The 14,377-nt window shown below is 41.6% G+C and overlaps 1 protein-coding gene across 1 annotated transcript in view; it reads left to right on the forward strand.

Annotated features, from left to right (window-relative positions):
• The window catches only part of LOC108784550 (arsenite methyltransferase-like), a 23,787-nt gene extending 19,727 nt beyond the window's left edge, over window positions 1–4,060 (forward strand). The window contains exons 8-10 of the mRNA XM_018553396.1: window positions 2,155–2,297; window positions 3,090–3,200; window positions 3,989–4,060. Coding sequence (XP_018408898.1) covers window positions 2,155–2,297; window positions 3,090–3,200; window positions 3,989–4,060 — 326 coding nt within the window. The remainder of the gene's footprint in view (window positions 1–2,154; window positions 2,298–3,089; window positions 3,201–3,988) is intronic.
• Window positions 4,061–14,377: the final 10,317 nt, after the last annotated feature.

The raw sequence follows: 14,377 nt of genomic DNA on the forward strand, positions 1-14,377 counted from the left end.
TGTGCGCCCCCCCCCCCTCCGTTGCAGCTGCTGCTGGCGATCCTGAGCTCCGCTGTGCCCAGTGTGAGCCCGGGACCAGCACAGCAGCTCTGCGGCCGGAGATCAAACGGATATGGTCTCCTCCTCCTCTTCGGAATGCAGGAAGTGATGTGTATTACATCACTGCCTGCATTCAGTGTCACTCTCCGGTACAGAAACCGGAGAGAAGCTGGTGAAGCAGGTGTTTGCTTCATCAGCTTCTCTGGGGGTCCCCAGGTGACATTATGGGTCTCAAAGACCCCTGATGTCTCCATAAAGAGGACCTGTCACAGAAAATTGACTATCACAAAGGGGGCTTGTTAATCCCCTATGTGAGAGCAATAAAGTTAAGTAAAAAGAAAAAGGTTTAAAAGAATTAGTTACAAAACAAATATTAAAAAATTTAAAGTCACATATAAAGGTAATAAAAAAATAAAATAAATAAATGTAAAGTCCCCCGGCCCCCCACATACACATGCAAACATGCGTCGAGTGCGCCTACGTGCGGAAACGACGATTGCATCCATTACGCCACACATGTTACATATCGCCGCGAACGTCGCAGTGAGAGCAATCATTTTAGCGTCATCAATCACTGATAACACTAAACTTATGAGCGCTAAAAGCTTTCAAAGTGTCGCCTATGACAAATTTTGGGTATGGTAGTTTTATATTTTGCCAAAATTTGGGTAATAATAAGTGTTTTATAGCATAACGTAGTGAAAACTTTTTTTCACCCGAAATTTTCGGTACTTTTTTCAATATATAGTAAAAAATAAAACCCGTAGTGGTGATTAAATACCACCAAAAGAAAGCTCTATCTGCCCCCAAAAAATGGTAGAAAATTCATTTCAGTACAGCGTTGCATGACGGAATAAATGTCAGTCAAAGTACCTCAGCGCTGAATACTGAAAAATGGCCTGGACAGGAAGGGGGTGTAAACACCACGGTCAGCAAGTGGTTAAAGTCAAAAGGATTTTAAGCCATTTCAAATGCTGATTAAATCACCTACAATGGCTGCTTATTGATGTTTAAAAGTTTTACATTGTTATTCACAAAAGGGTGAAGAGGTTAGAGAAAGCCGGAGAAGGGAACAATCTAGGATAAAATAGCTGATTTGGAAACATTCTCCAATTCAGCTCACTTTCCAGTTCAGCTATGTTGTCCTAGATTGTTCACTTCTCCTGCCTTCTCCAAACTCTGCACCCTTTTGTGAATAACCCTTTTAGTTTCGTGTAGAATCTGCGGATCCCCTGAGCTTTGGTCCTGACTTCCTGTTTTAGAGTGACTCCTTTTTCAAGCAGAGTGCTATGCAGTCACCCATGTGTGTGCTAGTAAGCTGTGTGTGTCTCCACAAACACACCAAATCAAGCTACTCCCCTCCCCCTGGCCCCCTCTCCAAGCTAGTAGATGAAAAGTTGTTGGAGTCTGCACTGTCCTTTGTGATCTTATACTGGACAGGAAGTTTAGGGAAGCTGAGCTGAGAGACTTGGAAGCAGCTGTTAAGAAACATGATGATTGTTTGGGCAAAAATGTTAAGCAATGTTTTACTGGGCAATGTATGTTTGTTTAATCTGCATCCATTATTGAAAAGAAAAATTGAGAGTTTAATACTACTCTAAATCCTTCGTTATTCTACCACTTATTTTTTTATAAATTCTTTATTTGGCACAATATCACAATATAAGATATACAACCAGGTAGTCAAATGACACTACGTGAAGGTGGAACACAGGGCCATCAATAAGGCTGCATACAGGGTCACAGCCCAGTGAAATTCAAAACAGATATCACTTAAACAATTAGGAGACTGCGCTCAAGCAGGGGGGAGAGTATACTATGGTCTACTTTCAGTTACATCCCCGCTGCAAGCACTACCTTAAGTTGAGCCATGATATGTATATTCTACCACTTTTATTACAAACTTAAAACAATTTTGGATGGACATACACTTTAAAAAATATCACATAATTCTAAGTGTATCACTTTTGCACTGTTAGCCTCTATGATGTATATTTGCATTGTGTTGCAGCCAATTCATAGAGGAACATGAATGACACCACTGGATGAAATATTGGATTTGATGTTGAATGAAATGACATTTCACAATGGCTGTGCATGTTGCTTTTGTTTCAGGTGACCATAAGTTTGTCTCTGCGACCTTCCGCCTCTTCAAACTGCCAAAAGACGTTGTGAAGGAGCAAAGCCTGGTGACTTACACAGGAGGAATTACTGGCTATGAAACGCAAATTCAGTTGGATGCAAACTACACGCTCATGGTACTGCATTATAGAAAAGATACATCTTATCCATGGGATCTATTCAAAGAAGAACCCGAGCTGCAAGGGCGAGCTGCTCGTTTTGGTCTAGGGGTGGCCAAATCCGACCCTCCAGCTGTGCTTTAACTACAAATTCTAACATACCTTTGCCTCTGTGAGTCAAGCCTGTAACTTTCAGTCTTGCAATGCCTCATGGGACTTGTAATTCCACAATAGCTGGAGGGCCGGAGTTGCCCACCCCAGGTCTAGGGGCAAAAATAAAGAAGAAATACTCACCTCATCCTCCATTCTGCAACAGTGATGGCTTACCTCTCTCCCCCTCCACTCCAAACGGAGGTATGTCCTTCAGCATCTTCTCATCTAATGGACCTGTATTAGACGTGAGGGTGTCACGGGTCTTTAGACCACCAGAGCCCGAAGGAGAAAAGGCTTCAGGGACCAGCTCAGCAGCCAGGCGGGACCCAAGATCAGGTGAGTATTTCTTCTTTATTTTCGCCCCATAGACCCTTAACCCTCGGAGTGTAGGGGCAGCCACCCTGCAAGGGTTCATTTTTTAAAATCTTGAAGTTCTTCTTTAAAGCAGGCAATGTGACGTTCACCAAACATTTACTGGAGGGGAATCTCCCTGGTGCTTTTGTTTAAATTACTAACATACCTGTGATTGACGCACCTGCAGTGAATGTTTGGAGAAAGTTACATTCACTGCTTTAAAATTATATTCCAATGTCTCTTGTACATAAAAATGTTAAATTTTAATTCGAAATTGAACGTTTAACCATATTGTTTTCTAAGGAAGGGCAAGCTGTAGAAGTGGACGAAGAGCTATGTGGAATTCTGAAAAACTCTCGATTTGGGGATCACTTTATATTTCAGCCCCTCAACAAAATATCTGGATGTAAAAAGGTAATTTACAGTTTCTCCATCTACATTTGGTGTGAAGTGCTCTGCACATTTCAGAAGTTATTGAAAAGAGCTCAGTTGTTAGCAAAGTATATCCTATGAGGAATATCCTATGACACACTCAGATGCAAAGGTAAAAGCCACAGGGCCCTGGTGCAGCATCAGGACAGGGGCCAATCGTAACGCATACAAAAAAAACGCTTCCATTCTGCCACTTTAGACGCCAATTTATAGATCTAGAAATGTTTTGGGGCAGTATTATTTAAATGGGTCATGTAACTTCTTACTCCGGGCAGAAATGATCTTAACCCTTGCATTGAGCCATCCCTGCACTGCAAGGGTTAAGTGCTCGTTTTCATTTAGGGTTGAAAATAACAAAGTTCTACTCACCTGAGTTTCGGAGCCGGACAACTATTAGACCGGTCCCTGCAGCCTGTTTCATCCTCTGCTCTGGCGATGGAATGTCCCTTGGCCTACACTGTATAGGACATGATAACTCACAGGACCTTAGACTGCCAGAGCGGAGGAGGAGAGAGGCTGCAGGGACCGATCTAACAGCCAGAGGTTCAGGTAAGTATATATTTTTTATTTTCGTCCCAAGAAGAAAACGAGCACTTAACCCTTACAGTGCTGGGATGGCCCCTACTGCAAGGGATAAAATTATTTCTGCCAAGAGTTCTTCTTTAAGTTTTGTTGTTTTCTTTAGTTTTGTTTTTTTACTATTTATATGAAATTAAAATCTAAATAAGAGACCTCCCTCCACTTATTTTTTAATCTCTGTGATGTAACAGCCCAGGTCCTTCCTCTCTTCATCCAGCATTGGTGTCGGGCGGTCGTCACTCCTAGACACCGAGAGGCACTGATGGAATGATTAATTCTTTGCAGTAACACTGTAAGCAGGCCAACATGACCAGAGACTGCATCCATGACATCTTGTGCTCACAAGTCATAGGTTGCAAGATGTTGGGCTTCACCCAACCTGAAAGACGACTGGCGCTGGATCACGGAGTGGTGAGTCTGTGGGAGACATTGCCGGAGAGGAGGTGAGTATTGCAGTGAAGGGCATGGCAGTACACTTATGTGTTTTGTAAAGGAAGAGCACAGCAGTAACTGAGCACAGAGCTCAATGGAGCAAACTGTGTGGTGATCATTGGTGGCATGCAGAGCGAAGGATTTCTGACAAGTGAGCTTGCTGTGTTTTACAAATATTAAAGTGACACTAAACTCAGGAGACAAATCTTAAACGTGCATTCATGTACCCTATCTATTAACAAAAAAAAAAAATGTATATTATTAGTGTATCACTTGGCTGTAGATCCTGAAATCATCTCTGAATCTGCGCTGACTCTGTCCTTCCTTCTGGAGGGTGGCTACTTTTGTTCCCCATGGTCCCTGTGTGTTGTAATAGTCACCGTTCCAAGCTCACTCCTGTGATGAACTACAATCTCAATACAAATTAGCTAACTAAACATGAGATTGAAGCTCATGACAGGAGTGAGCGGTGGCTACTTTACACACACACAGGGACCATGGGGAACAAGAGTAGCCACCCTCTACAGCCGAGTGATACTCAAAAAAGATACATTTTTGTTAATAGCTAAGGTACCTTTAATGCATTTTTAAGATGTAACTCCTGAGTTTAGTGTCACTTTAAATGGTGTGAGGACTTCATCTTATGCTGGGCCAACCAAGTGTTTACAACAAAAAAATATATCACCAAGTCCAACGTGATTTTGCTTGCTTCTTGCTGACTTGAAACTCTCTCTCTGGGGTCTTGCATTGCTAGCCTATTCTTCTAAAATGTCCCTGTAGGGCTCTAAAAAACCCAATGGCACTTTCCACCAATACAATAGTTATTATACTTACCTCGCCAGAGGCCGCTGTCTCCTCCAATACCTTCACTTCAGCACTGTAGCCTTCATCAGACTCTTATCTGACTTAGTATTCCACACGTCCGCCAATTTTATACAACTATGTTCTCCTCGGCACATTTGTAGTTCCATTCTCTGACCTGGCCTGACACAGTCAGAGACTTTACGACCCAATCTGTTGTAAACAGGTCCTATAGTAACCTTTTAATGAAGATGCAATACAAATGCTGAGTCATCTTTCATAAAGTGTTCTTTCAGCCGGAATCCGTGTCATACTTTCATTAAAAGTACTAAGTTGAGGGGGGGGGAGGGGGGGAGGTTGCAGCCCCTACCAGTTTGGTTTATTGCTGTCTGTGTCCCTGTTGGTGAAACTACAACAAGTTCTGCTCTACTGATAAAAAAGTTTTATTTTAGATTCCACTTCAAAGAGTCCCTGTTGCCAGACCATTCATTTCAACAACAATCCTCCTATAAGAATACATGTGTAGTCAATGTATTTTAGGTATTGTATACACCTGTAAAAACCTCCCTTGTGTAGACATTAGGAGCCCTGAGACTTCTGTTGGGCGCCACCATCTTGGATGTGGTGTCAGTCGCCCCAGCAGACTCAGAGGGGGTAATTTACTAAAGGCAAATGGGCTGTTCAATTTGCAAGGGGATTTGCACCCTGCAGGGGATGTTTCCTCCTAGTTTAGTGAATGAGGTGACGCTCTGCTGACTTCCATCATTCAATGATGTGCAAGCAAAAATACAGTTTTCTTAACATTTCATTAAATTCACCAAAGCCAAGGGGACACTAACCCTGGAAAGTGCAAATCCCCTTGCAAGGTCAACAGCCTATTTGCCTTTAGAAAATTAACCCCAGAGTGTCAGAGTTGTCACCAAGCAGCTGGAGGGCCAGAGCTTGCCTACCACTATATAGTATTCCTCTTCACTTCTCCCTCGGCTGCTACATTAAAGGTTATGTAAGAAGATCAGGGGAGATGCGGAGGAGCTGGGCCAGCAAATACAACAATTGGACACTCCACAGAAGAGAAGACAGTTATGACGTGCAAGAATGAAGGGGGCTGTGCTAGGGAATCAACTCTTCTGAAGAAGTCAAATCCTTTAGCAAGTTGAAAGGCGCTTTTCAGGCCATTAAAACAACGTATTTATGTTATGGAAACACACTGCAAGTAAACATGTAAAATACTTGATTATTCTGGGTATTTAAGCTGGTGACAGGTTCTCTTTAATATCAGGGAATCAATCATCTCTAAATCTCCAAGCCTACTGATACATTAATTTCTTTAACCCTTTCACTGCCACTGACGTATGTCATACATCAGCAGCAGCAGGCACTGGAGTCTGTTAACTGTGCAAAGCCGCCTGATCGCTTCCACAGGCCAGTAAATTGTTCCTCCTGCCCGACAACACCCGTCTTGCTTCCCGGGTTCGGCTGCCCCTTCAGTGGGCCCAGGACCGGCATGGCAGGTGTTGGCAGGAAGCAGGGAAAGAGACCAACAAACATCAATTCCGGCTCCTCAGGGGTCATTCCGCGGCTAGAGAAGTCGGGGAAGAAGCTAATCAAGCACGATCTGTGCTTGATCAGTTTCAATGGGCTGCAAAGGTGACATTAGGGGTTTAATAGACCCCTAATGTCACCTTAAAGAGAACCTGTCACCACTAATATGCTATCACATAGGGGGCCTGTGAGCCCCTCATGTGATAGAAATAAATTAAAGTAAAAAAAAATAAAAGTTTAAAAATAAAGTTACATAAAACAAGCCTAAAAACACCCCCCAAAAAATCCTTTGTCCCTGCCAACACGTGCATACTAAAGCAAATACGTGCAGGTGCACCTACGTACGAAAATGATTGCACCAGAAATGTTAGGTATCGCCATGTACGCCAGAGTGAGAGCAATAATCCCAGGGCCAATATTCACATTTAACCTTAGCATGTTGGGTATCTGTTTACTCGGCACAACCTCATCTTTTATTTGTGTTCACTAAAATTAATGTGCCTGTATTTTATACAGAAATTGTGGCGCTAATATCAGGCAACATAAAAATTTGCAATTGCCACCAGCCGGATTGTAACGTGCGCAAAAACAGCTCTGGCTGTGAAGCGGTTAAAGTTGATTGTCTAGCGACAGCTGCTGCCATTACTACGCATACTGATCAACACACATCCATGCCTGTTGGGTAATAATCACGTTGTTTGTGAGTGCTTTCAGAGTATTGCTTCCTAAATAGAAGTAGCTGATCCTTGTGAAAATAATTCTACCTGCTCTTAAAGGAATTGAATCTGGAACAAACTGGCATTTTAGATGTTATTCATTGTAACAACACGTATTGATGAAAATTACCTAACTGCTTGCCTATGTCAAAGGTTCATTAATTTGCCTACAACCCCAAGCTGTTTACTAGCAGAAGTACTAGTTTAAACCAGAGACGGACTCATTGCTGGCAGTTGATAGGGAAACCTGCACCTGCTGAAGAATGCTGCGGCACACATTCACATTGTAACACAATTGCAAAACTTGACTCTGTTTAATGCCTGAATTTTAATTGGAGAAAGTTAATGAATACAAGTTGTACCAGGTCACATTATGTGACTGTTGTGTTCTCTGCTCAACACATGATTACATGAAATGATGTAACAGCTTTACAATAGGAAAACAACTGTAGTAAAATACAGGGGTTTTTTTTTTACAGTTTTTATAGCAGCACATAGTAGTAGTAAATATTCCAATGCTATAACTAGAGACATCACTTTATAGATTGCATTATGTGATTTTTTTAATCAAGTTCTACCTTTGCAGATATGCTTTATCTCTTTATTGGCAATGTGCAAAGGCAACCATTTTATATGGACAACAGGCTGCAAAAGGACATTATAAACATCCATGGTGGATCCCTTCCTTTACTAATTAGGTCCGAACTGTACTGAGTCTAGAACCTGTTAAATAGTCCACAGCTACACAGCTCACATTCCAGAATCTGCTTGCACTACAATTACATCCCAAGTCAGGCAAACAAGCGTGCCGTCGCTCATAGCATTTCAATCTTCATCGGGGATAAAAATCTTTATTTATGGAGCGAATAAATACTGTTTTCTCTCCCGTTCATTGAAGGACACAGGGCAACAGATCGTAGATCCTGTATGGTAGGGTAATATCGCCACCTGCAGGAGAAGGACGCTAGGCACAAAACTAACCCTTGTGTGCTCAATGTCTAACGTGTTTCACCATTCCAGCTTACTCATAGAAACAGCATGTATTTTCTCCATAAATAAAGATTTTTATCCTTGGTGAAGACCCATGGAGTGTGGCTGTTTTTTGATTGAGTATAGAACCCCTGACCGATAAATACCTTGTAGTATTTCACAGGTGCTGTAGTGGATGGTGCCACAATAGATACACATAATGAATGTTACCAGCACACCGTCATTCAAAACGCATTTTTTTTATTTTAGTTGTTAATCACTTCAAAGTTATTCATCACATTGGAACCACCAGTGGTTACTGGTGTATTTAAGTTAGTATGGTACATTCATTTGTTATCACATTGCCGGATGAAGGGACCCAGCACGGTCCCCAAACATCGCTTTATCTCATCTTTTATGGCTGCAGGTTCTCAGGAAATTATCTTAACTACAACTAGGTTCTTAAAACCACATCTACTGTCAGTAACCAAACTTGGTGTGCCTTTTTATACAGCAGGATGCCTTCAAGGCACACCTCTAATTTCATCTTACAGCTTTATCTGTACCTTTTACCTGACTCTGTATCTTATCTGTATCTTATACCTGACTCCTATTACCTTCTATAAGATGTCAATCTGCTAGAGCTTCACATCCTTTTACCATACGGGATCTTGAATGTTTAACCAATTTGTTTGTGAAACACATGAGCATTGTATTTGTTGAATAAGACTACATAAATTATTAGATCACATTTTAGAAGCCATTCATGAAACAATCCAGGTAATTCCAAAGGGTATATGCTCTTTTGCGGGTAACTGTACCTTGAAGTTTATACTTCTTAGAGATATAGGGTGCTGCCATTGTTGTGAATGCTTGTTGGCTGACTATTGTGCTATCTTTCAATACTTTTTGAGCCACAGACCTGGAAGACTTATATAGATCGGGAAAGTCAGAAATCTGCATGCTTGTTTAGGTTAGTCACTTAAATACTGAAGTCAGAAGATCAGCATGAGAGCCAAGCAACTAGAATTTGCAGAATCAGAAAAAAAGCTCTTTTAGGAAAGGTTTCCTTTAATTAGCTATCCGCCTCATTGTAACTAGGTATTCTTTTCTTGCAGGGCCTAATCCAAGATCCGTTCCAGTTTGCAGAGTGCGGTCAGGACAGTAATTTTGGAAGTTGCTCTGAATCAAAACCATGTTCCTAAGACTATGAAATGCAGGATCATCGCTAAGGAACGTTTTTCTGAAGAATTAAAAAATAAGAGAAAAAGCTATATTACTTTGCAAGACTCTGCTGAAATTTCGATTCAATTCGGACATAGTTTTTAAGATGATTTATCAAAGAGCAAAGTTCAAGTCATCAAACTGATTTTTTAGTGGAGTCTGGCAAAGGGCAAAATAATACCTATCAAAGTGTATTGAAAGACAAAACTTTTTATTCAATATTTGGGTAGATTGGTAAGTAAGGATGAGCTGAGTCCAAACTTGAGCTCCTCCAAACATGAAAGCTACATGGGCCTCCCACAAAAATCAGATGCAGGTCAGGGAATTCCCCACCACATAGCTAACCATAAACAAAGGGGCATAATTTATCTTATATGTCCACATGGCCATATTAGGTAAACTCCATTTACCTAATATAGGTATGTAGCCCTATTAGGTCAATGGCGTCACTACCTCCCACCTCTCCGCTTACGTGCAGCTGTGGGTGGGGATTCCCTGGCCATAGCTGATTGGGTGTCAGTGGAAGGAGTTTCCTTCCGTGTTCAGAGGAGCCCAGGTTTGGACCGGGGTCAGTCCAAATCACCTAGTGGTGTTGGGTTAGAGGCCTGTTGGCTTCTCTCCAAACCTGAACTCATCCCTAGTGGTGAGGGGTTAGATACCTGTTGGGTCTGGTCCGAAGCTGAACTCATCCCTAGTGGTGAGGATTTAGATCCCAGTTCAGTTCCGTCCAAACCTGAGCTCATCCCTAGTGGTGAGGGGTTAGATCCCTGTCAGATTTTATTGGTGTCTGTGTCCCCGTTGGAAAGATTCACCCAAAAAGAATAGATAAAACCGCTATTCCCCTATTGTTCTGTTGACAACTGTTCGAAGAGAAAATTCCCCCTTACTTTGGAGAGATATGCATTCACTTTCTCTTGTGTCTACAGTGGGAATATGATGACAAAAAATAGTGACAGGGTCTGTATGGATTTACTAATCCTCCAAAACAAACAATGGCTATAGATGCACTTTGAACAATTTAAATTTTTTTTTTAAATACACCACTAGGTTAAAGTAAAGTTGATAGAATGGTTTCTCCTCAAGAGATATTAGAAACCAGCAGGTGTTTAAATCCACCCTACTCCACCTGTAACTAAGACTGGCCATTCATCTATCAATTTTTATCACTCAACCCGCGGGCTGAAGGAAAAGAATTGACCCAATTCCTCCAACACAAACAGCGTGCCAATCGAGGAATCCCACTGTTTACATTGTCACCTGTCAGAATACCCGATTAGAGCGGGAACTCATTGGCTGCTGGCTCTGATCGATCGAACATTTTCCACCCGGCTCCTTCGATCAGCTGATTGAGGAATGCCACCTGAAAGGGAGCCGACAGCATCATACAATGGCCGAATTTCGGCCGGTGCACTAAAAACCGGTCGAAATTTGACTAGTTTGTGGGCATCCTAACATATTACTTCTGGATGGAGGTCACAGTCCCTCCAGCTGGCTCCATTCAATATATACACATAAGCATTGTTTTCGGCTATTCATTGTGAACATTTGTGAGATGCCATCTTAGTTTATAAAACAACCCTTGCGATTTTACTGTATGGTGAACTAGCTGGGGGCCCAGAGGAGATCTCTTCTACTTCACTTTATGGATGAGACCTCAATAAACCAGAATACAAATATTATACAAGTTTAAACAACTTTGGAGCACTGGCAAAATGCCAGTGGGTGTTTTCATTGACAGTCTTTTGTGTTGAAGAACAAGGCAATGGCTAGTATGAGTTCTTTATTTATTTCACACAATTCAGTTGTGTCCTTGAAAATAGCCACATTTCCTAGCTCCTGGCCAAATCCACCTTTTGTGGGCCACCTAAGGGCCAGATCTTGAGATTGTGGGTTTGCGGGAGTCCACTTTACATTGCCCATGATTTGTAGCCCTCACCATTGATACTCTTCTCCTCCAACGTAATTTCAAACGAGTCTTCTGAGAGTCTGTGTCATCAATATAGCTCCATAGAGGAGATGTAAACAGTCACTGGCAGGACATTCCAGGTCATCTTCATTACCAGCTGGAATGCTACAGCTTGCATAACAATACATTAAAGGATCAATCCATAAAGAACCATGCTGCAGTTATGTAAGTGTTTATGTTCAGTAACTTAATACAAATAAATACACTTTGAAAACAGAATTCATTACCTTCATAGATATTTTTTGAATTATTTCATGATACAGTGCACCTAATATTGTGAAAGCTTGTAGTTTTTTGTTTTTCTAGATGGTCACTAAAAATACATCACTTCGATAATATGTTTCTGCAGTCTCTATCTGCACTGCTGATAAATGTTATGAGTGCCAAAGCATGCATAGACCACCCCCACCGGTCTTCATACAATCTAATCTTCCACTGGCATGCAGACACATACACATTGCAGCAATTATGGGTTCAGGGTTCTGTGGATGCTGTTTTTTTGTTTATTTATTCATTTTTAAGTTGGATAAATTTAGGGCTGTGGAAATGAAAGATTAATTTGTCGATTAATCGTTAAACTTTTTGATCGATTAAAATTATTTTGATCGCTAATGAAAACACACCTCTCGGCCGGCTTCCGGGAGTCCCGTCGGCAAATCGATTACAAAAAATTTGATTAATCGAACACGAAAATTTTAATCATTACCAGACCTAGATAAATTTAATGAACATTTATCATCCAACATTTTTCTTCTCACCATAAATAAATCGCTTGTTAATTTACAAATAGCCAACAGGTGGTGACAATCGCCATTTCTTTGACAGACTTTCTACTGATACACTGCTTTTTAAAATGGGGTGGAACTTACAGCACATTAAAGGCTAAGTTTATCTTCTGACCATATTCAGGGTGCAACATGAAACATGGTCACATCCCTCTACTTACCTAAATTGCGGGGTTCTTCTCCTGTCTGCCCACACAGCCACATCATAAATTCACAGATCCGTTGAGGATCTGTGAATGGAGAAACTACAAGGCAGAGGGACTTGAAATTCTTAACAGAATACAAGTGTGGTGAGGTCACTGCACGTATAGTCTATTCATTCTTCCTCCCGTCCATGTTACTGAATGTCCTTACCTCACTAGAAAGGAGGCAAAGAAGCTCATGCAGCAGTCTGAGCTTCAAGCTTTGCACATTTTTTGACTGTGCATTTTTGCACATGCGCCTTGCTTGCCATGTTTAGGGTGGCATTATCAAATAATGGCACCACAAGGGACATATTTCTAGGTGAGAGACTTCTCTGTCTCACCCTAGCGCAGCACTGTCAGTTCTTGCACTAAGCAGCTGTTCAAAATATGCTGCCCGGTGCTGAGTGTCAGCTTGAGGTGGGGAGGGGTGGGGGTATGGCTGCAAGGGCGCTCCATACATACGTGCATTGCTTACAGCTCTCTCACGTGTCCTAAAGAGGTGCCTGGACCAGAGTAACATCCCATTCTGGCACTCAGCACTTCTACAGGGTGCGCAAGGGAGCTGTACAAGCAATGCACATATGGCTGGAGCTCCGTCACAGTTCAGCAGCTCATGCTGGACCCCAGGCTGAGGATCCACTGCAGTTCTCGTAAGGTAGGGAGACTGGGTGGACCTTATATAAAAATAAAAAAATTTAAAAAATGTAATATTTTTTGGAGTGTGTATGTGTGTGTGAGAATGTCGCGATTAACGCACTGTACCATGCAATCGCAGCTACCGTGCATTCTGGTGTGGGAGGTGTGTTGGATTACCATTCATTTGAATGGTACCCCAAACACATTTCCCACACACAGCTCGTACGCGTGCACTGCAATGCGAGGTACCCTAATTCAGTGCATTCAATTGCAGTGCGACTTGGGTCGCGACTTAATGACCAAGGACAAATGTGGGTCCTGAGGTTACACAGGTTGAGAACCACTGCCCAAGACATTAACGAACAGTAAACCCTTGCAGGGCAGGGGGTACTCCCACTGCAAAGGGAGGTTTTTTGTTTCCCCAGAGATAGTCCTTAAAGCATGAAATGTGCTTTACACAACCTATCTACTGTTTGTAGGGAGCGCAATATATGGGCTGAGTAATTACATTAAAAAAAAAACATAAAATAAATAAAAAGCAACAAAAAATCTATTTATGACAGTTCATTATTCAATTGAAATGTTACATTTACAGTACGGATGTACTCTGTGTTGTAAAGCCGTGTAGTGATTTTTGGCACTCCAATTAAATGCACTTCAGTTGACGTCCCTGTCCCAAGTTTATTTACCTGTGGACTACTAAGCAATACTTTTATAGCGGCTCTTTGGAACGGTATATAATACAGATGTAATGTATACAAAATATAAATGATAATGTAATATAAGGAATATTCCAACCCTGTGTACGATCAAAGGGACACCAGCAAGGCTCAACATTGCGCAGCTCTATTAAGCAGGAAGCAGAACCTGCAAATGTAATGAACACATCCGGTATACCTGCCCCCATGTACAAAATATAAACAGGGTTTTCAACATTTATACACACATTGGTAAAAAAAAATTCTCGTTCACGTGTATGTATAAAAAAACAAAAAAACTTTGGTTTCCCTTTAAAATAAGATAGCAGTTGTTACTAAGAAGTGATGAGCCTACTCTACCTGCTGAGAGGTTACAGAACAAGAGGTCACTTGCCCCAGGGTTGTACAGCTGCCAATACCTGCAGTCAGTCACCTTTCTACTTATAACGCAAGAGTGAAATCTGTTTATTGATCAGCCTATTCAAGGAATTGATGGGAAAGCAGTTTCAAATAAAACCCTCCTTGCTGGATGTTAACAAGGTTGCTCTGTATGGTCTTTATATGTATTTTATACCCAACTGCCCTTATAAAATATGTCGAAGCTTTATAATCTTTAACAGCTGGAT

Source organism: Nanorana parkeri, unplaced genomic scaffold (genome assembly GCF_000935625.1).
Source record: "Nanorana parkeri isolate BGI_ZX_2015 unplaced genomic scaffold, ASM93562v1 scaffold119, whole genome shotgun sequence".
NCBI classification, from domain to species: Eukaryota; Metazoa; Chordata; class Amphibia; order Anura; family Dicroglossidae; genus Nanorana; species Nanorana parkeri.